Source organism: Punctularia strigosozonata (assembly GCF_000264995.1).
Source record: "Punctularia strigosozonata HHB-11173 SS5 unplaced genomic scaffold PUNSTscaffold_1, whole genome shotgun sequence".
Classification (NCBI taxonomy): domain Eukaryota; kingdom Fungi; phylum Basidiomycota; class Agaricomycetes; order Corticiales; family Punctulariaceae; genus Punctularia; species Punctularia strigosozonata.
Window position 1 is genome coordinate 3,233,457 of NW_006767433.1, and position 22,527 is coordinate 3,255,983.

Below are 22,527 nucleotides of genomic sequence, written 5' to 3' on the forward strand. Positions count from 1 at the left end.
CCTATCACCAAAAAAATCATTGGACGCACAGTGTACGGCCGGTGTATATCAGTGTTGTTCGGGTAGAATTCATATCGGCGTTTCCCAGCTAGTATGTGCTTGCAACCAAGGTGGGTGACAGACATCCTTGACGAAGCTCAATTCTGTGTCCCCGGCCCCGGGGATGACACGGAAACGATCCCCACCATCCACCCTGCATGCTAGATCTTCCTCTTCTGTAACAAGCCATACGAATGGCGGGTCCCAATTCCAAAAGCGCGTTGCCAAGTATTGGATGGTGGCCCAATATGTCCGAGTAATATATGTCGTTCTCGCATTCGGGGAGGGTTGCGGGAAAAACGAATGGCTCCAACAAGTAAGCTCAAGCGTTTGTGCTTGGTTTGTATTCGTGACCGAGTTGGTGATGTACCAGGTCCACGCCAACGGCGTTGAAGGGGTTCGCAAGATGACGTGCCAATGCCCATGACATATGTACTACTGTATAAACATCCGCCGCAGGCAATTACTTGATCACCTCCTTAGGTCACGCCGCTAAACTCTTTTAGCCTATCTGCAACAGAAGCTAGTATTCGTTCATGGGTAGTATGCTTGACGACTGGACGGATGGTATGCGTGGCTACCGTACGAAGCGCGACGCTCAGCACCAGACTGTCGCGTCTAAGTATAACATCCTCGGTTTCATTTCATCGGGAACATATGGACGCGTATACAAGGCCCAGGCAAAGAGCGACGATGGCCGTGTACATGCTATCAAGAAATTCAAACCTGACAAGGAGGGTGAAGTACCGACCTACACCGGGATTAGCCAGAGCGCCATTCGCGAAATTGCGCTCAATCGGGAGATATCCCATGAGAATATTGTTGCCCTCAAGGAGGTCATCTTGGAGGACAAGTCCATATACATGGTCTTTGAATATGCGGAACACGATTTTCTGGTAATGCTATACCCTAGGTCGTCTCTGTGTTCAGTGCTGACTCGTTCATATAGCAAGTGATTCACCATCATTCACAAACCCTCCGACAAGCGGTCCCTCCCTCTGTCTTGAAATCGCTGATATGGCAGCTACTGAATGGCCTTGTCTATCTCCACTCTTGCCATATTCTCCATCGTGACCTGAAGCCAGCCAATATACTTATCACCGCTGGTGGAGTGGTGAAGATCGGCGACCTAGGTTTGGCGCGTCTAATCTACCAACCTCTCCAGCACCTCTCAGCTGGCGACAAAGTCGTCGTAACAATCTGGTATCGTGCCCCCGAACTCTTGATGGGCGCCAAACACTACAACAAGGCGGTAGACATGTGGGCAACTGGCTGTGTCATGGCCGAGTTGGCGAGCTTGAGACCCATCTTCAAGGGAGATGAAGCCAAGCTGGACTCGAAGAAGAATGTACCTTTCCAGCGTGATCAACTACTGAAAATCTTCGAAGTTTTGGGCACAATAGACGGTGAGTCCCGTCTATGAGGACGCTATGATGAAAGCTCAACTTAGGTAGAACGAGAATGGCCGAGTGTCAAAGAGATGCCGGAATACCATAACATGAAGCGTCTTGAGTAGTCAGTCAATCTCCATCGTGTTGATGGTTCCGATCCGCACTCATGATGCATCTCAGCTATCCCAACGGATTTAGCACTTGGTGTTCCAATCGCCTTCGCTCTCCCAAGGCTCAGGATTTCCTCAGACAGCTGTTTGCATACAGCCCAGATACACGTCTCACGGCGGAAGATGCTATTTACCATGAGTGGTTCAGAGAAGAGCCGCTTCCAACTCTGAAGTACGTGCTTTTCCTGTCAACCAGCGATCCTTAAGAATGCTTGACCGGATGTCCTCCACTTGTACAGTGCATTCCAGGGTGTGCCCTCGCACCAGATACCGCCCCATAGGCGGATCACGCAGGATGATGCTCCTTCAACTATGATGCCTGGTCCTGGGCTATCGCACGCGCAAGCATCACACCAAGTGCAACTCGCACAATACCATCAGCAGCACTCCGGTAAGCAAGGCACAGGAAGTGCACCAAGCTTCGCTAGCGGTGGTGCTCCTAGTGGACATCACGGAGGGTCCCGAAAGAAGGCGCGGATGGGTTGAGCTCCCCGCTGCTGCTAGAACTGCAGTGCTCTAGTCTCAGATGCATGTCCGACGATTGCAATTTTGCTGTTGCCTCATGGACTTGTAACCGAAAGAAAGCGCAAAGGACCGACACCACCGATTAGCAAACAGTGCGATATATATTTTACAGCCTCGCTCGAGTTTATGAGAAACCCGTATGAATATTGGGAGTAAATATTGGCAATGGATGAGCCTGCGCTCAAGCGTCAGAGAAGGTCGATGCTGTGACGGTCCAAGGCATACCTCGGTGTTCAGGACGTATTCTAACGCGGAATAAGAGGTTAGAATATGGCATATCTTACGACGCGTAAATACTAACGTGACAACGGGAGGATTTCCTCGTCCGCAAATAGTAGATATAGGTACTTGAGTGTTTCGCTCTGTGATTGCGCGGCTCAAAATTTGGCCCAAGGTCGTGAAGATGCATCATACCATGAGGAACGTCTCCATTTTGTCTTCGAGTCTCACTGGCACTTCGTCGACGTTCACGACAGTCGCGTATCCCCCTGTCTCGACCTTGCAATGCTTTTCGATGCTCCTAAAAATTGACCAGCCCCACTCCCGGTATCTCGCATCACCGGTAAGGCGATAGGCCAGAAAGAGAGACTCCACCGTCTCGGGCCTTACGGGGGTAAGCATGTCAGCCATCGAGAAGAAACGCAGGTACACTTTTACCTGAGCATGTAGCGAGCGTCGTAAGGTGGGAATTCACCTCGGCGAGCTCCTTTGATATACCAGTCATGTGGCGCAGTAGAGCCCATCATCTGATCCATGCCATCGCTCTTGATACGGAAGTGAACGATCTCCGGGGCAAGACCTCTGTAGCGATGTAACGATGTAAGTAGCGTCGCCATGCTGTATGTGGATGCAGAAATTGCTTACGTAGCCGTGTCATGTGTATTCCAGCAAGTACGCACAAGCTCAACGCCCGACTTCCAGTCGCGTTTGCCTTGGTCTGTGAGTTCGCTCATCTTGGGCGGGATAGATACTGGGCTGATGAGAGCGCCCTGAAAAGCGAAGGATAAGAAGGCGACCACGGAAATCAGAACTGCAACATACAGAGGTGACAGCGCCTAGCATGAGACTACCGCCGATGAAGCAGGCCAAATGGTCCTGTTTCGGCGTTAAGCGCCACGAACTACGCGTATGTGAATAATCAGGACGATCTGGGCTAGTACGTGCACCAACACTTCACCGCCCGGTCCGGATCGCTCTGGAATGAGCTCGGCCGTGTATATGAAGTTTCCAGTGATCGACTTTTGGATAAGGTGATTATGAATGGCGTTCATCGCATCGTCATACATCTAGGGTTGCCTTAGCCACACTGCTTCCGTACACCTAGTTGGGGACCTGCCTCGCGATAAACGTCTTCAGTCTGATTCTGTAAGGTGATATTGAATACACAGAACACGAACTGAAGAGCAGCAACGAGCTCACAGTTTGTAGCCATTGCTTACTGTATATTGCTTACTTTAGCGCGACCGTATGCCGGCGAAGGGTGTAGCCCACTTACAGCAGGTACTCGTAGTACGAGTCGCCCCTTGAACCAAGGCGAATAGCAGATTGCACGAACTGACCATCGTTCGGGCTACCCGGAATAGTCAACATCATGAAAGCGCATATCCTGGGCAGAACTCGTACCTCAGAAATATCGAGGCCAAGCCAGCAGGCATTCGGGCCTTCTTGATGACTCGCATAACCTAGAACAACGTAGCATAAGCTGGCGGGCCTACAGCCTAGTCTTAGAACGCACATTCTCGACTTTCTCCCAATAAACTTCATTGCCAGTCAACTCTGCAAGGTCCTTGAACTCAAGCTGTAGGGTGGCTGCCTCTGCAGTGCTAATGAGGTCTGTCCGGGAGAGGTCTATCAGTAGCTAACCCAGCATGGACGCATGTCAGCACTGACTGTAGTTATCCTTATCTAACGACCCTCTCCGTTGCGCGAGGTTGATCAGGCTCATCGGCAGGCCTGCAGGCGTCTCGAACGCGGGAAGAATGCGGTCAGCGAGGTCAACAGCCTTTCGTATGTACATCGTATCCTCGCCGGACAAATGGTAAGCTGTAAGGAGACCTCCAAGCACGCGAATTGTGGTCTAAATGCCAGAATCATCAACAAACGATTATACAGCTAAAAGGTGAAACGGCACCTCGAACGTGTTGAAGTTCGCGTCACAATCAAACTGTAACTTGTCCGCAACCCAGCTACGCGCGCGCTTGTACTCTTCCGCCAGCGGTTCGCCTGTCGAAGGGAGAAGTTCAGAAGGAAACGATACACAACCGGTACCACGGCCTCACCCATCAATAGCATGGTGTCGATGGAATCTACTACTGTGTAACCTATACCTCCAGCAGATGTCAGGTTTGTGCCCTTCCCGGAGATGGGGTGATATTCATCATCTCCCATAGCATCTCGTTCTCAACGAATTTCGTCAGGGTGTGCTCCCTAGAACGAACTGGCTACAGTTCTCTTACCATAAGCATGCCATGCCCATTTGAATGCGTTCACGACCGCATCTCGTTTCTCCACATCTGCCACCCACCAGTTCGGTACAAGCGACGCTCCTGAGTAGTAGTCCGCTTCCGCCTCTGCTTCGATACCAAGGAACTCAAGAACCAGGCCTTTGATGAGTTCGGGACTTGCGATGTAAATGACGCCGCCGACGGCGCAGAACACGAGGAAGTAAATCAAAGCATTCAAAGTGGCACTGGTGGTAGGTTCAACACCGGGAAGCTCGTCGCCTTCGGACTTGCAGCTAGGATTAACCTCGTGTCTTTGTATTTGCATGCGATGGTGAGTATATGCTCACCCCCTGACGTTTCTCCTTCGCTTGACCCTTACGTTTTCGAAGACCCGCAGAGTCCTTGGACATGGTGTACGGTGAAGTCGGGGGGCTCCTGAGCGCAATGCTTCACCAGGCGTTGTCTGAACAGAGTCTGATGGTAATTTCCAGCGAGCTCAGTAGTGGAGTAAGGCGAGTCGTTCGGATACGTGGCGTTACAAACAAATCTGTTTAATTGGAAGTTACACCCCCCAGTCGGCCGCCTCGGCTGCCAGCGGTGTACAGAGGTGAAGCCATCAGTGGCTATGCAAACACTGCTACTTGAAAGAGCTTGAAAGTCGCATATAACTTTAAGGCAGTCATTTACTGAGGAAGAAACGCGGGTACCCTGATTAGTCGGCGAGGGCATGCACGTTCAGCTGTGTTTGCAATTCATATATATACATACACTGGACCACGCCATCGCAACAGTAACCAGTCGAGGAGCTAGTAGATTTTCTAAGATGGCGATTCTCTGATCAACATCGACATGCACTACACAAATTCAGAGTCGTACCCGGAACAACAATACGACTAGGACTCCCGTCGCCACCATCTCGAAACGTATCCATATGCATCATTGCGTAGCTCAAAACTGACCGAGACTTGTGCGTCAGCGCAACAACAACGACATTGTCCACGGCATGCACCGAGTGTAGGGGAGCAATCCTCTACATGCAACTCTGCTAGAAGAATATTCGCGGACGACAGCAACGCTCCATTCGCAAGATGCGGCGTATGGAACCGCGTCGCCGAGCTTTCAATTCTGAGCAATGGAATGCGGAGCTGAGCATCATCGCCACGCCGCCGCCGACGCCGGCCAAGATGTTTCATCGTCATCGACGGGGCGAAGGAAGTATGGGAGAAACGCGCTCTTGCGATCAGGGTGGCCACACAGATCCAATGTCAGCTTGTGTTTCGGAAGCAAATGGAGAGCGTCATCCGCGATTCAGCACGAGGCGCACCCTTGGCTACTTTGCGCCGCACTGAGTGGGAGAGGGGAAGGAGCACAATGCAGCTTTCTGTATGAGCAGGACCGTGACTCTCTTGGATGTCGAAGAAAGGGATGAGCAGTAATTGCTGTTGTTGCGTTCAAATCAAACCGTGAGAATGCGATGAGGGCAATAGAAACGCTCTCACCACGTGCGATATTGATGATGCGGGAACCCAACCTCTGCAGGCAAAAGCGGCCAGTGCACGAAGATGACGAGGATAGTCGATCTCTGGCCTGCCGGGAGCCCCGATTCTCAATGGTTTCTCGCCGTAGGAGAGCGACGAGGACTCGTGTAATCTTGACCGACAGTCATTCTCCCTGGGGACGGCATCTACGTGACACAGAAGCCAGAGACGGATTCCAGGTCTCGTCTGGTACTGCAACGCCAATCGAGCAAGGTGTGGATCCGTGCTTTGCGTAGAACACGGCGCGCTTTCTTGCGATCGGCGCATGGTCGGGTGTCCAGCTCATGCCGGGCAAACACGGAGAGGTTTTGGATCCTTCCGCATTCACGGGGATCCACCTCTCGAAGGGTTACGCGTAGCTCCACACGGCCGGTCACCCGGTGCGGGATCGGAGTTGATCGGACACAGACCGTCCTGGAAGTGTCATGATCCGCCTCAGTGCGTCGAGAAGCATGCGCGGACCATGGGCGTGGAACTCGGTAGCCTCGTGTAACGTCGACGAAGGCTTGCCAAAGATGGACCCAGACCGCCCCGCGCCTCGTGAAATGACGACGAGGCGAGGGAGTGTGGCGAAATGTGAGAGTGGTCCTAAAAAGGCAATTGCTGCCATACGCACGAACTGTTTTAAACAGTGACTGACCGCCATGTTCGTTTTCCAGCCCAACCACGCCGCCAATAATGCACGCAGGCCCAGCAGAGTGCTCGCTGTTGCGTTCATGAGCTAGCGCGTCAACCCAGTTCACCGCGATATCCTATCACTATCCACAACCTACCCCCCTCGGCTACCCTTCGATATAGGCCCAAATTCCTCATCACACGTCCTATCTGCCGCTCGCTGGGCGGAAACCAGCCGCACTCCGCCAGATCGCATCCGCACCTTCAGGTAACGCTGATTTGTCTATGCCGCATCCGCATTATTGCTAACGGACCGCTCGCGGATCTCATTTCTTCCTCCTTCCTCTCGACACACACTGTCGCCCCTATTGCCTCTCGTTGATCACCCGTTGTGTTGACAATATATAGTAAGCTGCACGATATTTTAGGCTCCATTCACCTCCTTTCCCACCATTATGAGCCCCTCTTACACCGTATTTGCCTCCGCTTCTTCGTTCCCTCACCTCGACTCTTCCAGCAGTCACATTGACGGTGTGATCTGGTTGCAAGACTTAGACTACCGTTCCGAGTCACCCTCCACTGGCGATCTATATCGTGAACGTCGACCCAGGACTCTCGAAATCGCACCCGCATTTCCTCCCGATATATCAGCTCCTGTCGAGCCAAGCACTCCTAACCTAGCGATGTCCACCGTCGTCACCTCCCCGGGGTACATCGCATCAGCACGCGCAACGGCAAATAATTCGGTTTATTCCTCTTCACACGACCGCAGCACAGAGGGCGACGAGCAATATCCAAGGCCTCATGTTCATCCATCAGCTGATACATACCTTCCACCCGTGCCCTTACCCGACTCGTACAGCGCATACGGCCAGTCTCACAGCGGGAGTGGACTTACGTTGTGGTCACCGCCAGGATACCCCAACGTGGCTTACCCTGCGCAAGCGAGGACGATGAACTACGCAGATGCACGAACACCGATAATGGATGGCGCAGTCATGCAGGCGCCCATAGCCGTAAGTCCCTACACTAAGTATACCGTTATATTCCCTTACAGAAGCGCTATACAAGGCCTCGTATGCAACCGCATCTCCATATTACGATCGAGCGGCGGGTTCCGACGTCAACTACTTCGCTGCAGCGGCACCGTACTCTTCAGCACCCTCAACCCCCACCCAGTATCATCAGCCCGACGGAGCGCAGTCTGCCGACTACACCCCTAGTCCGCCATCTCATGCACATGCTTATGGTCGACACGAATATGGTGACTCTATTCCACCTCAGCCTGCCTTCACGGCGTCCGGAATGTTCACACCGACATCTTCTATAATCCTTTCTGCCCATCGGCAAAACTCCGTCGAACCGAACTACACTGTCATGTCAGCTTCCTCGAGCGCGGAGGATTCAATGCGTTATAGCCATCACACCGCCTTTCCTACGTCGTCCTCCAGTTTCGCTCCTATCACCGGTGTCTCGCCTCCATTGGATATCTACGCAGAAGCCAGCTTGCGAGGCATCGACCCGCGGACCTTCGTCACGGATGCTACTCCTACGAACTTGAGCGATGCGGAAGCCGAGCGCGAATACGATGACATGACCCTTGCTAATAGAAATGGCCGACTCTCTGATGCTGCCAGCATTTACATGAGTGACGGTTCCTCCGACGAACTCAGGGCAGCAACCGACGATGATAGCGAATACGAAGAAGGCTCGGAATACGCAGCATCGGGATCCAAACGGCGGCGGACTATCAGCGCACCGGGTTCGGATGACCCTTGTTCCATTAAGTGCGAAGAGGTCGACCAGGATTTCACACCTATCGGAAACTCCAAACGCCTTCGCCCTGCGAGGAATGTTGTACCAACCCCCGTCCCGAATCTGACCAAGAAGAGTCGCGGCCGCCATGTACCAACGAGTCCCGTGTACGTTAAGGAGGTGAGTTTACGTCGTTCTACCAGTGATCACACGCTGATGAATTTCAAGAACGGCATTATGCGAGATGTGCGGGCATACACTTGCCAGGTGGCGGGGTGCAGTAAGCGATTCGCTCGCGGAGAGCATCTTAAACGCCACGTGCGAAGTATACATACGAATGAAAAACGTATGTCTGCATGCGCTTCAATCCCCCATTCAGCGCTCACGGCATCCTTTAGCTTACAAGTGCGACTATCCTAATTGTTCGAAATCCTTCTCTCGCCACGATAACCTGCGGCAACACCTTCGTGTCCACAAGGACTTTTCAGCGCCGAAAGAGGATAATATCCCATCAGCCAGTAACTATTCGGCAGCCAGTCCTCGCTCCTTGCCTGATTCGCAGTAACCAGTGGAAATGGACCATTTGATTTAGACTACATTTGCCTCCATTTTTAACATAACATACGTTCTCGCTCGATTTCTCCAGCCGACGTCGTATTGTAACGCACGGAGTGTAGCCCTATTACTGTAGCTTAGCCACCGCCAGTCGAGTCGTCCGAAATGTAAACATATTGTGTCCTTATTTCTAACTATGACGACCAATCACTCGTATGGGACAACTTTTCTGCCGGCCACTTGAACGCGACATACGTGATTATTCGTTATGAAGTATTACTCGCTCTACACGTTCCATTAATTACTCTATCGACATTCGGTTCATCGACGAGCGTGGGGATTAATTTCTTGACTCAGCGGTGAGGAAATATTAGGCGTTGATCTGTATGGAAGGTAACTTTGCGTTCATTTTCGGTCCAGATCAGGGACCATGAGGTGGCGTACGTACCGTCAGTGAGCGGAATAGGGTCGGATCGTTCGTGCATCGTAATTCAATCTCCTGCTCTCGGCATATCTCCGTAAGCCAACCGAGCAGTGGATGATCGTGTCCGTCCGGCCGGAGGAGGAGGGTTAACTTCCGCAGTACGCTACGCTCGTGTTCTCTACCGGGCAGGTATGTGGAGCGCAATTTGTGGATGATTCTGCATAGCGGTGTCTCGCTTCCAACGCCCAAGGCAAGATGCTCCACTCCTTGTGCTGCGGATTGACCTTCGCTATTCGGACCCGTCGTTCCTGCGAGGTCTTCAACAGTAACTGGCACCAGGATGTCATCGAGCACGGCGGTGCGAATTGATGAACTTTCTACTGAAAGCTCACGCAGGCGCAGCGGACCGCACGCTTTCAAGACCTCGCCTTCGGCATAGCCGCATTGGGGGATACGTAAGCTCTGGATTGTACTCGAGTGCCGGCGCAATAGATATTCAAGCAGGCAGGGATCGGGGCCACGCGAGAATTGCAGAGAGCGCAAGGGTGCGGCGGGCGTCAGCAACCCTTCTAGCCACGAGGACGTTGCGGACGGAGCAACATTTAATATGAGGGTTTCGAGGGATAAACCTGTGGGGGTCCGCTGGTTTGCATTGTCTACGCAGAACTCAGGCGCCATCCCCGACAAACTGATCGTTTTGACGGAGCGGTAGACAGACAGGTACGATTCGAGCAGGCGGGGGCTATCGGACCAGTTGTTGAACCTGAGCGAGCGGATCTGAGGACCGCAATGGAGACGTCGTAAAGTTCTGGTATGTATCGTCGGTGCCACTCGCGGACCAGGACCACGTTGTCCGTAAATGGATATGCCGAGTTCAGAAAGCCTAGGGCAACAGCATATGACGTCTGCCATCTGATCGTAGCTCAAGGCATCCGGCTGCCCGCCAAAGTCAACGGTGATATCCATGACGAGCACGATGGATGCCAGCCTTGGCGATGCGGTTATGGCGGATACGAAGGAATGATATGACTTTCCCGAGCTGATGACGACGTGTCGAAACAGAATATTGTGAGAGAGCTCCTTCCACATTGGAGAGACGAGTGAGAGGATGGATAAAACTGTTCTGTCAGGTCGTGTGGTGCTGCTGCATGCTGCGAACTGCAGGATATCGAAGACTATTTCAGGGGGGAGACGGGGTAGCGAAGGTGGTGACTTGCGCAAGTCACGGCATGTCTGGTAGTGAACCTGTGAAGACGTCTGTATAAGATCAAAGGAAATGTCGTGACGGAGTGTCTAAAATCGGAGTTGATTAGAAAAAACCCGCAGAGGAGTGAATCAAACACACTTCATCGCTCTGCAATGGCCTCCATCGCCACAAGTTGAGTTGGTATCCACCGTAGCCCATCTTGCGTCGAACACTGCAAGAGGGAGCTGACGGGCTGCAGAGAGAGCCATCTCGACGACACCGTGCCTCTATTTGTATGCGAGGTGAAACGTACCGAGCCTGACGGAGCTTCGCCGGAAAGCGGCGCCATCATTATTGCTTAGACTCACCGTGGGAGGATTTCAAACCATGGCATCGAAGCGCCGGATCAACGTGTGTTCCCATCCCATCATCCCGACGGGACGCACATCGTTGTTGTGAGACGAGAATAGAGATTATATTACAGTCTGATGGGGTTATTCGAGTTTCTATTCATCCGGATGCAAGGTTGGTGTAGCACATCACCTTTCGTGACTCTGAGAGTGAAGACAGCTATACGCCGCGTCCGAGTGCCGGTCGGTTACAGTGACGGCGCGGCGGGAATTCATTTCAGCGCAAGCATAATAAGGGACTGCGGCGGCCTAGAGGCTGCATGCAGCAGGTAACAGCGCCGGTTGTGCGCGCGTTACATATGTGGTTGACATCATGTTGGCAGCTCAAACGCCCCCGTGTTTTCATCTCACCGGGGACGCGTAAAGCATTGAGGGAGCGCTCGTTCCGTGATCGACTAGTGAAAATCATGTCCGATTCAGCTTGACCAAGCGGTACAGAATGTGGAGAGGGCCATTTACGCCGTCGACAGAACAATAGAGGACCGAGAAGTTCCGCGTCATCTCAGAGTTCTTGAGCCGAGTCAGAGCCTGAGTCGTCGAGCCCCGCGGGCCACGCGCTAAACACGTCGCACGTGCCCATCCGCCTGTGTAGCGCGTTTCGGTTTCTCGCAGGCATTTGACCTCATCCTCCACGAACGAAGAACGATCATGTACTCGGCCTCTGCTGCGCAAAAAGCCAAACGCCGCACTCACCAGCGGCCCGAGCTCTCTGACGAACAGAAGCAGGAAATCAAGGAGGCATTCGAGCTCTTTGATACCGTACGTAGTGCTTCTCAACGCGCACATAGCACCAGCGAACCGACTTCGTTCACTTTGAAGCTCCGAGAGCGCGCCCATCTGCTCCATATGACGCGAACTATGTCGTGATTCAGAAGGCTGACATGCTTGTGCTTGTAGGACAAAGACGGCGCGATCGACTATCATGAACTGAAGGTTGCTATGCGTGCTCTGGGTTTTGACCGCAAGAAGGCGGAAGTGTTGAAGATACTGCGAGATCACGATAAATCAGGCCATGGTCTGATGGAGTTCGAGGACTTCGCGAAAGTTAGTGAGTAAAACATTCTGTTACTCGTCGCTCTGCCCCGACTCTGAGGGCCGCCAGGTTCGAGGTCATGAACTGACGGTGCTGCAACAGTGTCAGAGCACATACTTGCCCGTGACCCCATGGAGGAGATAAGACGTGCATTCCAGCTCTTCGACGATGATAACACGGGTAAAATTTCATTGCGGAATTTGAGACGTGTAGCCAAGGAGATCGGCGACCGGCTGGAGGATGACGAACTGTACGTCTGGTTCGTTCATCATCCCGCGGTAGTGATGACCGACATTGTCAACAGTCAAGCCATGATCGACGAATTCGACCTTGACCAAGATGGCGAGATAAACGAGCAAGAATTCTTCGCTATCATGACGGACGACGCGTAAAGCATTCCTCTATCCCTTTGTTTGGGTTGTCATTGTTCTCGCGCATCCTGCATCCGATAACCACACATCGTCTGTCCGTATGTACGATCTTCGTCACGTTTCTCATGGCTGGGATCGCTGAAGCTGCAATGCGCAGACCTGTCACTCACCTATAATACACTGCTACAATCTAGTTTGTCCCTAACCACGTACCGCACGATTCTTGATTGTCGTGTTTCATCATTGCGACCTCTAACAATCGTACACAAGTGCATGTATAGTAGTAGAGCTTGATGATAACACTCGTAACAGACCGACTATACATGAACCGGACAGCACACCCGTAATGATGTTCCAGGAAAAAATCGACATGCCGGGCCCTCCGAGGTGTAGGCCGCGACACTTCCTAGCCTGCGAATGATCTCGGAGAGTCAATGGCCCCAGGGGGTCACTGGCACTGACTTTCGACGGTTGTGTCTTCGCCGTGCAGCGTGGCATTCTCTCAAAGAGCATAGATGCGAAATTTGAGATTTTATATGCCAACGCTTTTCCCACGCCTCCTCGGCGTCGCGACTCTCGGGCGTTGGCTCGGAGTATACCCAGGTGTTTGCTCGTGTTCCCTTGCTCCTGCCAGCGCCGTGTTGCTTGCAGCATAATAACGCTCGATTCCGGAGTGGAACAGCAGGCTTGAAACTCCAGCCAAGCCTTATTGCCACCATGTTGCGCGCGGCTCGTACGTTGCCCTTGAGAATTGCGAACCCCATGTACTTCCAGCCCTTACTTTGCTCTGACAGTGGCCCGTGCCATCGTCTCAGGAGGGCAGTCATCGACATCCGCGTTTCACACGTCCTCAATTGTGCGCGCTGGCCTGAACAAAACGAAGCAGAAGGCTCGCGCAATAAGACGCTCCAACACCGAACTCAAGGCCGAACGCCAACGTCTCGATGCCGAGAGACGACCCCATGTCGTTCTAGGGACTCGTCCCGGGGAGGAGGAAACGCTGTGGGCCCACTGCGATCTCGCAAAAATCATTATTACTTCAAAGGATGTCGAAGCGGTGTCGACCAGCACGCCTCCCCGTCACTCTCGCGTTACGCAGGCCGCTCCCGAGGATGGATTTGGAGAAGAGTACAAATTCGACCTACCCAACGTAGACACCGTCAAGTTGCCTCCGCATCTCAATTACGGTGTCTCCGGCGCACAGCAGGAAGAGCTCGTCCGCATTCTGCCTGCTCTCACGGCGCAATCCCGAGCGGAACAATACCAAACGCAACAATCCCTGTACACTTCTCATTATGTGGCAGCTCTCCCGGCGGCGCTCAACCAGGAAGTACATAAAGCCAACATGCTTGGGAAGGTTATGGACTTGAGGAATGCGAATGCTGGTGGCATAGCCTACGAGAACAGGAGGAGGATAATTGCTGCCTTTTCTGAGCCTGAGAAACCCCAAGATACAGGGAGGCCAGAAGTACAAGGTTTGTTGCCCTCTTCTGGACTGTTTTCATTACTGATCGCCACCTTTAGCCGCGCTCCTGACCCTGCAAATACGTAACCTCTGGTCGCACTTGACACGGTATAAGAAAGATATCCGCAACAGACGGAGCTTGCGCGAGCTTGTGCACAAGCGAGCAAAAATACTTAAGTATTTGAAACGCAAGCATCGTGACCGTTATGATATCGTGCTGGAGCGGTTGGCCCTTCACCCAGAGGCCGTGGAAGGGGAGCTAGTAGTCTAGTCGTTTATCCTATCATAGACTCCGTCACTGGGTATAATCATGCAATTACGGGAAGCATCTGTCTAATCTGCATACAGCATCATATGAAATGAGCAGCTATCTTCCGGTTTTCCGCTTCGTCTGCAGCGACCTCATCGTCTTCGCCTTCTCGCGGTTTTTGTTTTTGATGTTTGCATCGGTGTAGAAGTTGCTCGCTTTTCGCTACGACAGATCCGGTCAGCGTTCTCCTGCTAACGTGGATCTTTCCAAATACCTTGTTCGTTTTCATGCGCGGATTTTTGATATTTTGTTGAGACACCGAGGTTGACGCTTCTTCAATAGCCGCTAACTCGCCTTCGCCAGACGAAGACGGCTCAAACGAAGCATCTCCCTCATCTTTACTTTCGGGGAACACATCGCCCCACGACAAACCAGTAAATTCATCTTCCTCATCATCAAGCTCTTCCTCATCATCCTCTTCACTTGCATCGTCGGTGCTCCTTTCCCCAGCGTTTGCTTCCTCGTCCCCAGAGTCCACAGTGACTTGGGCATCCTGCTCGATAGGCCGAACATCCTCAGGGATGAACACATTCTTCTGGATGATACTGCCAAGATTTTGCTTTGGACCGACGATAGTCTTCTCGTCCTCCGTCACCGCCTTGTTATTCTCGCGAGGGAGGGATTTGCGAGTAGCCTTGGCTTTTTCTTTTGCCTCTCGAAGATTTAGCTCCTCCGTGCGCTCCGGGGGCGGGACAAAGAACGGTATCCGTCCACGAACCCAATCACTCAGAATAATCTTCGCGACGCCATCCATATCGGGCTCGCCGCCTTTTAGTAGGCGACCCTTCATCCGCGCCAGCTTGTCCAAGAGGACCTCGGCATCCCAAGTCTTGCTTGGCTTTTGCTCATCGGGGAGTGGAACACCATACGTGCGTGCGAGATATATCGGCTTGACTCGCTCTAATAGCGACGGAATATGTTCTGAGGGGGTGGCAAGCGCTTCAACGCGAACGACGCCCTTGAGCACGGTGGCCGTTTGCGAGTCGTGAGCGGAAGTAGGAACGATTCCCGGGCAGTCTATGAGGTATATCTTACGCGTGAGGGTGATGTATTGCCAGACCTATAGGTCCTTCAGTAGACTGCTTGAACGAACAACCTCTCAACGTACCTTAGTCTCCCCCGGAACAGGAGCCACGTTGCACACCTTGCCGCTCTTCAGGGTATTGATCACGCTGCTCTTTCCTACGTTGGGATAACCGACGAAACCGACTGAAATTTGTTTCTTGTCGGAGTGGAGCTGGGAAAATTGTCGGAGGAGTTGAATAAGGGCTCCTTTACCAAACGCGTGGTTCGGGGAGGCGTGAAATGCGAGTGTTGGGTAGCGAGGCGTCAGATGTTGAATATAACGCTGCGTCACCCACCCCGGAACGAGATCACACTTGTTGATAACAAGTACGACTTGCTTGTGCGCCTTTTCCTTGCGGATGTATTCGAGGACGGACTCGCACATTGTGCCCAAAGGATCGCGAGCGTCGAGGATATGCAGTACCACGTCAGAGGAATCGATGACTTTGTAAAGCTCGCCGTAAATGCGGCGCGAGGTTCCCTTGGCATAAATGGGCTCTATGATGTCCGCATGGGTGGGTGCATCCGGTTTCGGCATGGCAGAGCCTTTCGAATTGGTAAGTTTCGTGTAAAGTTTCGAAGTCCACGGATCCACGTACTTGAAGGTCCGACGATGGTGTCTCCTCTGAGTTCAGCCTCCTCCGCTGCCGCTGCTCCGAGCTTTCCCAGTTCCTCGAAGGTACCAACTTCTATGCGAGCCTTCTTGCGCTGAGCCTTTGGGCCGAATGTTTCGCCAAATGGCTCGGTCTCGACAATGTGTGAACGCTAGAAAAATTCGTCTATGAAACCACGGTAGGGAGAGCCATCAACTGGCACACCTTGCGCAAATTGGGATTCGCGGCGTCGTCTAATAGTGCCATAGGCAGTTTGTTACGGCGCAGGAGCACAGAGTAAGGATCATGCTTCTTGTTGCCCAAGCCTGTACGAAAGTGGTCCAAGGCCGTTTGTGAGATGACCCTAGTATTACCTGCGACTGAAGTCAGACTCGATCATCCTAAGGCCGCGAATTCCGCTTCACTCACCAAACCATCTCCGATCTGGTTGAACTCGCCCAGGGGTTGTTTCGTCCTCCCCTTTCTGAAATGCGGCAGCCTGTATGATCTTGCCGTCCCGGTCTCGAACGGGTTTTCCGCCGTTCAGCATCTTGACCCTGGCAGCCTGTTTCGCATTTCTATAGAAGTTTTCCCCTTTAACCTTCTTCATGTGTGGGGATTTTGCCTGTGAGGAAGATGAATCTTTCTTGACTGGCGCCATCTTTGCTGCAGGGTCCGCTGTGGAAGGGAGAGACCACGGATCTGCAAAGATGGCGGCATCGCCACCATAGGCCCCTAACCTGGGGTTAGATAAACCACATTGCTCCCGGTACATTTCTCAAGGTCGTGGACCAGGTATACGAATATATGACGTCTGGCAATACTGAGTGGGTTGAAGAGCTGCCATGTATAATGTGATAGATTGCGAAAGCACAAACTCATAGTCTGTACGCAGCAAAGTCATTTGTTCGACGCCGCCAATAGTTGTGGCATTTGAAGTCACCCGACACCCTCTGGTCTCAGTACACTACGAAAGGATATCGTCGATCATTTTCGCGTCATATCATCTAGATTACCCTGAATGAGACCAAGACGTTGTCTGGAAACCATGCATCAGCTCGAGTTGTTGGAGCTCAAGAACTAGGCGCACGAGGTATAACTTGGTGGAACTGGCGCCAACTTCGAGTTTGATGGCACCCTCGGGAATATACCAAGTCTGTTTCTCAACGCTCCACTGGGACAAATCCTTTCTACGCAATGCGAAAGTTGCTGTAGCCGTTCCGCCCGGCGGGATGGATTTCAGTTTGTCGAACCCCCTAAGCCATACACCGGGGCTATCTGGGAAGGTTGCATACTAGCAAATTCTCAGTCGTTTTAACGCTAGATAGGAGCTCTCTGACGCACCAGCTGCGCTACCTCGCTGGCTGTGACATTGCCAGTATTCGTAACTTGCGCAGTTACCTGAGCGATTATATCGTACAAGCTATTCGAGTCATCCGATCCTTCGAATGGCTCGTTGGTACGCTGGATGGAGGTGTTGTCCGTGTGATGCACATCTTGAACGCGAATGTTCTCGTAGACGAAAGTCGAATATGACAAACCGAACCCAAATTCGAAGCGAGGATTGATTCCCTTTGCGCTGAACCAGCGGTAATCAATGAGCGTCGACTCTGTGAAATTGGCTTGAGGGAATAGGACGGGATCCGAAACGATAGTATTAGGGGGGTAATCGTCCAAGGAACGCCCAGTGGTGAAGGGAAGCTTGCCGCTCGGCACGACGTCACCAAACAGAACACTTGTAATGGAATCGCCGGCTTCTTGACCGGGATAGTGTGCTTGGATCACGGCCGTGATGTTCTCCAGAGCAAACCAATCTTCGACAACGACTGGGCCGCCGGCACTGCGACCGATATCAGCTGTCAGCTCGGTGAGGTCATGGTCACTGCAGATGCACGTACTGAATCACTACTATAGTATTGGAATTGTTCCTGGCCACTGTCTTGATAAGCTCCTCGCCATTGTGATCACTGTATACAAATGAGCGCGTGTGCGTGGTTGTATATGCTATGAAACACTGACAGTAACAGATTCGCACGATCCATTCCCTCGGTGGCATAGGCGCTGACGAACACCAGCGCGGTATCCGCGGTTTGAACCGTCGCGGCGATATCATCATAGGCGGTATCGTTGAAGACGGAATACACCTGCGATCCTAATCTTCGTGCTCTATACGCGATAGACTCATACGGTGTAACCAAGTAAGGTGGAATTGCCCAGCCTGACCCCCCGCCCAAAGAAAGGGCGCCGTTCTATGCATGTCAATTCATAGCGCCCCCACTTCAGACACGGTAAAGACCTACTACATCCCACGGGGGGTATCTATTTTCACCACCACCATTAAGCGCGCTGAGGGTGTTTGGGCCAGCATCGCTGCCGATGATAGCAATAACTTTAGGCTGAGACAAAGGGAGAGCACCATTGGTGTTTTTCAGCAACGTGGTTGAATCCTCCCCGATCTGGCGAATGAGGTCCGCAGTTTGTGCTTTACGGACGTCATGCCAAGATGCGTTTTCGACGTTGAATGAGCCAGGAAATGCGTTCCAGGTCACAGGCGGCGGAGGATGATCTGCATCCCCAAAGGCGATCCATGGCGTTAGAACACGGACGACCTATTGTAATGAGCATCGGATGACAAAAAGAAAAAAATTCATCCACGAACTGCATCGTCCAGCCGCGACATCGATACCGAGCCATTGCTGACGGCTGCCGTCAATGCCGGTCCCCACATCGTGCTTCCTCCTAGGCCGAATCCGGGCATCGTAACATCCAAGCCCGCGTTGATAAAGGGTGATGTGCCCCAAGTTGCTCCCTAGCAGTAGCAAATGCATGATCACTGCAACTTGATCTCTAGGTAATCAGGCGTACCCAATCAGACATAATGGCCCCTTGAAAATTTAGCTGGTCATATATGAGTACATGATCCAAAGAGGTACAAGCAGTGGAGATCTCACTTCGCCTTTGAGCAGATTACTCATAGAGTGTCGATCGGAGCATGAATGAGTCTGGTTGATCTCGTTGTAAGAGCTGGTTCGGCACGTTCTTAGGTGAATCAACGAAGTCAGATGGTGTGACCGATACTGACCACATCACAAAGCCGGTGCCTGCGCGAACCGCTTCAGCAAATCCCCACATGTAAAGCTGGTGTGTTGCCGCGTCGTCGATATTGGACGAGATGGGGGACTGCTCGTTGGCTGGAAATACTGCATATGCCTCGGTCGAATTGTACGGATCGCTGACGGATGGTTTGTCACGTAACCCGATATATGGATGATAAACTACGGCACCGGTATGTCTCTTGTTCGTATCCAATCCAATGTTTCGCCGTCGTGATGACGCCGCCATCTAACATCCCTTTCACGGTCATATATGCAGCGACACCGGTGCCATACGGATCAGCAAAAAAACCTTCCCAGTTACTAGGACGTAGACAATAATGAGACGTGATGGTTGAATCGAATCGATAAAAAGACACAAACCGTCCCCCGCGCGGGCTTCTACCAAGAGGACCACCGGTGACCGGCGAGAGTGCGACATGGATTCCTCTGCGCAGAGTATGAGATTTGATAGTGCTTGACCGATCGTCACGTACTGGTCATGGAACTCCTGCCCCATTGCGTGACCACGTTGATACATGAGGTCTCTATCCCATGTCGCCGCAGTGGCTACGCCTGCAGAAAACTGGGAGGAACCGATGATGGGCCGAGCGCCCGCGGGTCCATCCTCCAAGCAAAGCGAAGGAACTCCTAAGCGTTCCACTGGGCCCGTATTGCCCTCGCACCGGCCAGGTTGACCTGTTATGACTGTGGCCTTCTCGCTTACAGTCATCTTCGACGCGAGGCTTTTAGCACGAGCAAAGGCGGCTTTCCAAGCAACTCCGCCGTTGGCGTTGGCTGATGAACATATAGTAAGTTTCAGGCCAGCCATACACGGTCGGGCGAGGATACTCACGAGAAGCAACTGGCGTAGACCTGCCCGTATGAGGCGGGTTGCTGATCGACGCCATGGCCATTGCAGAGTTCGTGAACGGGGTGAACCCAGCCAGGAGGGTGAAAAGGATGAACCGCCTCATCATCGTATGGTAGGGAGCGCTAGCTATCTGCGATAGTGATGGTGCTAAGTTTCATGTTGACGCTTTATACGGTTTCCATGAGTTGACATTCGGTAATGTCGCGTCTTCGTGCCACTATCGAAAGGCCGACGGCTGCTTGAAATGGCACTGCGCAAGCATATGTCGAGGAAGTCCAAGCTGTTTATGGAACTGAGACGGCAGATGACCCATATCTAACTCGTTCCCTGCTTCCGCGCCCGGCAGGAGCGGTCAAGTTGCACTACGAAGTGTGCTAGCAGGCATCGTAGAAGATGAAGTAGCGACAGCTGACTGTCCGCCACGGTGCTCCGCGCTTTGCATCACATTCAGTTGAAGCCACTGACTGAGGTCATATGGCGTCCAGTAGCTGGCCGAGTATCAACGTCAATTCCGGGATGCAGCAGAAGTTCGTTCGAACGTCAATTGCTTATATCAGCTTGGAAAGAATTTGCAGGACAGTGACATCGTCATAAACGGTACTGTACTAACAATAAGTATAGTAATCTTCGACAGCCCAGAATTTGCTTAATTTGAAAGTCCGACCACCGAATTGGACGAACCTTATTCGCGCCAACTCGTCAACGAACTTATACCTTCTGCTTTGCTACTTATCCCGTTGGTTACACACCCAGACCACGTATTCTTACATCAGCTCCCTCCGGTTCTCGTACAACCTCCCTGTTGCTCTCAGAATGCTTCCGCGTCCCTCGAATGCGTCCCTCTCTAATCAACGTTGATTGTCGAAAGGAAAGGACAGAATGTCATCCTGATACTGGAGCTGATAGAACGCTGCTTCTCAGTGACGCCCTACCGTGACTGTGTTGACGAACCAAGGATACCCAAAGCTCATCTTTGCCATTCTCTCTTGCTGGCCAATTCCAGGTCCCGTGAATCTTGGCGTCGGTACTCGATGAAGTGGTGTCTCAAAGTTGCGTCGCTGCTTGCTCTTCAATACGTTCAAATACTTGGCCTACCTACATGCTTGACTTCACCAATAAATGCTGCTCTGGCACTGGAGTTTTTGTTCATGTATCCGTCGGTGCGGCTCAATGGTCCTGGGTGCCTTCCGATGGTTCACTGCTTCTTCTCTGGAAATTCGGCACTCATTCATTCATGGCAGTCAGGATATTCCTGCACTCTACATCAAGCACGGTGTGGAGGAGTCCATCTATACCTCTTATCCTTCCTTGCTAGCTGAATTAGTAGTGGTGCATAGGGTTAGGGTTTAGACTTGTCTTATGCTATGCCAGCGCGCTACTTCGCCTTATCTCGGCTTTTATGACGAACTGACTCGCAGTGACGACGGACAAACAGCCTATCCCATACCGAGGATCTTCTTCCCTCCTCTCAACGTACATTCTCTTCTATCTCCCAGCTCCCAATTCTGCCCATCGAGCCACGCCTTACGTCCTGAGACATGGCCGACTACTTGATGACCTCTCCTTCCGAGCCGGAATCCACCAGATTTCCGGCTGATATCTCCGGGTCGAAGCCCAGCTCGCCCCGAATCATTTCGGGGTCATTCCGACCCACTATGCTATCACTATCCTTTAGTTCTTCCGGCAGTAAGGCTGTAAGGGCCTACGAGATTGAAAGGCAGCGCGTCAAGAAGGCTAGGGAGTTCGAGCTTGCCAAGGAGCACAAGGAGAAAGCTATAGGGGAGAAGATGGCACAGGACACAGGCTTCAAGGGAAGGAGAAACGTGAAGGATATTCGGAGTGGAAGCGAGGACGTTATCGATCCTATGCGGAAGTTGAAAGCGGATGTGCTTCAGGTTGGCCGCAGCACTGGCGACGAGGAGCGCGCGGGTAAGTCAGGACGGAAAGAAGTGACTCTGGGCGAACTTACCGTCTTCAAACCGGGACGGAATCGGGGACACGGCCGGGGGCGCAAAGCAAAGGGTTTGGACCATAACATTGACCCCGTCCTGTGTCTCATTCATATCCTCAGATTCAAACTTCGAAGTTGTGCCTCATGTGCGCGCCGTCATCGCGCTTGACGATGAACCGGACCTTTTCGAACTCGACGAACCATGGGAATATGTTAATCCCGATGAGGACGAGAATCATGGTCCGTCTTATGCGGCCGTGGTCGCCGGTGCCTAATTCTTGCGTACTAGATGCCCTGTAAGTGCAGCTCACTGCCCGAAACATGTAACTTGACCCTCCCTCGTTTGTGCAGTAGTGCATCTACAAGTGCTTGGATTTCTATAACATAATCTACGGTGCTGTGGCGGTCACCCTCAATTAGTACCAGCTCGTATGTAGCCCTTGATCAGAATACTAATATCGGCAAACGGACCTCCCGACGACCACGCGCGTGTAATATGGCTAACACCGCGTACCGGATAATAACTGAACGCAGACCGCCGAGAATCATACTACCAAGATGATCTTTCGCGGGCTGCGAGTGCTATGGCCATGTGGATCCCGTCATTCTTGACGCATTGCTCCCCTGCAGACTGGTACCAGTGATGCTCCGTGAGGCGGTGAGTTTTGGCTCACCCATGACAATTCCTACGATCGCCTCGGAACTTCGCACTTCCCAGTTC

The 22,527-nt window shown here is 52.4% G+C and overlaps 9 protein-coding genes across 9 annotated transcripts; 5 read left to right on the forward strand and 4 right to left on the reverse strand.

Annotated features, from left to right (window-relative positions):
• Positions 1–584: 584 nt before the first annotated feature.
• PUNSTDRAFT_95970 (kinase-like protein) lies at positions 585–1,806 on the forward strand (the record flags this gene model as incomplete). Its single annotated transcript, XM_007379113.1, has 4 exons — positions 585–935; positions 989–1,445; positions 1,494–1,554; positions 1,611–1,806. The coding sequence occupies 4 exons, from the start codon at positions 585–587 to the stop codon at positions 1,804–1,806; spliced, it is 1,065 nt and encodes a 354-aa protein (XP_007379175.1).
• A 196-nt stretch (positions 1,807–2,002) lies between these two features.
• Positions 2,003–5,064, reverse strand: PUNSTDRAFT_140588 (glycoside hydrolase). Its single transcript, XM_007379114.1, has 18 exons — positions 4,917–5,064; positions 4,582–4,855; positions 4,405–4,524; positions 4,257–4,348; positions 4,016–4,202; positions 3,861–3,958; positions 3,749–3,807; positions 3,621–3,695; positions 3,545–3,563; positions 3,444–3,488; positions 3,296–3,411; positions 3,167–3,245; positions 2,990–3,114; positions 2,783–2,926; positions 2,540–2,729; positions 2,427–2,487; positions 2,351–2,370; positions 2,003–2,300 (listed from the first exon to the last, which is right to left on the reverse strand). The coding sequence occupies exons 1-18, from the start codon at positions 4,977–4,979 to the stop codon at positions 2,250–2,252; spliced, it is 1,818 nt and encodes a 605-aa protein (XP_007379176.1). The 5' UTR covers positions 4,980–5,064; the 3' UTR covers positions 2,003–2,249.
• A 2,175-nt stretch (positions 5,065–7,239) lies between these two features.
• On the forward strand, positions 7,240–9,215 carry PUNSTDRAFT_80473 (uncharacterized protein). Its single transcript, XM_007379115.1, has 4 exons — positions 7,240–7,738; positions 7,794–8,657; positions 8,706–8,823; positions 8,876–9,215. The coding sequence occupies exons 1-4, from the start codon at positions 7,406–7,408 to the stop codon at positions 9,040–9,042; spliced, it is 1,482 nt and encodes a 493-aa protein (XP_007379177.1). The 5' UTR covers positions 7,240–7,405; the 3' UTR covers positions 9,043–9,215.
• Positions 9,216–9,367: 152 nt separating this feature from the next.
• Positions 9,368–10,961, reverse strand: PUNSTDRAFT_123879 (uncharacterized protein). Its single transcript, XM_007379116.1, has 3 exons — positions 10,802–10,961; positions 9,481–10,749; positions 9,368–9,414 (listed from the first exon to the last, which is right to left on the reverse strand). The coding sequence occupies exons 1-3, from the start codon at positions 10,859–10,861 to the stop codon at positions 9,403–9,405; spliced, it is 1,341 nt and encodes a 446-aa protein (XP_007379178.1). The 5' UTR covers positions 10,862–10,961; the 3' UTR covers positions 9,368–9,402.
• A 724-nt stretch (positions 10,962–11,685) lies between these two features.
• Positions 11,686–12,765, forward strand: PUNSTDRAFT_95977 (Ca2+-binding EF-hand protein). Its single transcript, XM_007379117.1, has 4 exons — positions 11,686–11,811; positions 11,950–12,100; positions 12,188–12,335; positions 12,390–12,765. Exons 1-4 carry the CDS (start codon positions 11,701–11,703, stop codon positions 12,475–12,477), a joined length of 498 nt encoding a protein of 165 aa, XP_007379179.1. The 5' UTR covers positions 11,686–11,700; the 3' UTR covers positions 12,478–12,765.
• A 408-nt stretch (positions 12,766–13,173) lies between these two features.
• Positions 13,174–14,192, forward strand: PUNSTDRAFT_129892 (uncharacterized protein; the record flags this gene model as incomplete). Its single annotated transcript, XM_007379118.1, has 3 exons — positions 13,174–13,189; positions 13,251–13,931; positions 13,981–14,192. The coding sequence occupies 3 exons, from the start codon at positions 13,174–13,176 to the stop codon at positions 14,190–14,192; spliced, it is 909 nt and encodes a 302-aa protein (XP_007379180.1).
• A 96-nt stretch (positions 14,193–14,288) lies between these two features.
• Positions 14,289–16,499, reverse strand: PUNSTDRAFT_57717 (NGP1NT-domain-containing protein; the record flags this gene model as incomplete). Its single annotated transcript, XM_007379119.1, has 6 exons — positions 14,289–14,393; positions 14,446–15,291; positions 15,340–15,842; positions 15,896–16,061; positions 16,115–16,263; positions 16,319–16,499. The coding sequence occupies 6 exons, from the start codon at positions 16,497–16,499 to the stop codon at positions 14,289–14,291; spliced, it is 1,950 nt and encodes a 649-aa protein (XP_007379181.1).
• Positions 16,500–16,901: 402 nt separating this feature from the next.
• PUNSTDRAFT_140591 (glycoside hydrolase) lies at positions 16,902–19,898 on the reverse strand (the record flags this gene model as incomplete). Its single annotated transcript, XM_007379120.1, has 13 exons — positions 16,902–17,183; positions 17,234–17,729; positions 17,788–17,856; positions 17,909–18,138; positions 18,190–18,498; positions 18,549–18,698; positions 18,755–18,787; positions 18,841–18,913; positions 18,972–19,121; positions 19,174–19,305; positions 19,366–19,431; positions 19,479–19,779; positions 19,838–19,898. The coding sequence occupies 13 exons, from the start codon at positions 19,896–19,898 to the stop codon at positions 16,902–16,904; spliced, it is 2,352 nt and encodes a 783-aa protein (XP_007379182.1).
• A 1,346-nt stretch (positions 19,899–21,244) lies between these two features.
• PUNSTDRAFT_140592 (uncharacterized protein) lies at positions 21,245–22,263 on the forward strand. Its single transcript, XM_007379121.1, has 3 exons — positions 21,245–21,877; positions 21,927–22,102; positions 22,158–22,263. Exons 1-2 carry the CDS (start codon positions 21,394–21,396, stop codon positions 22,079–22,081), a joined length of 639 nt encoding a protein of 212 aa, XP_007379183.1. The 5' UTR covers positions 21,245–21,393; the 3' UTR covers positions 22,082–22,102; positions 22,158–22,263.
• Positions 22,264–22,527: the final 264 nt, after the last annotated feature.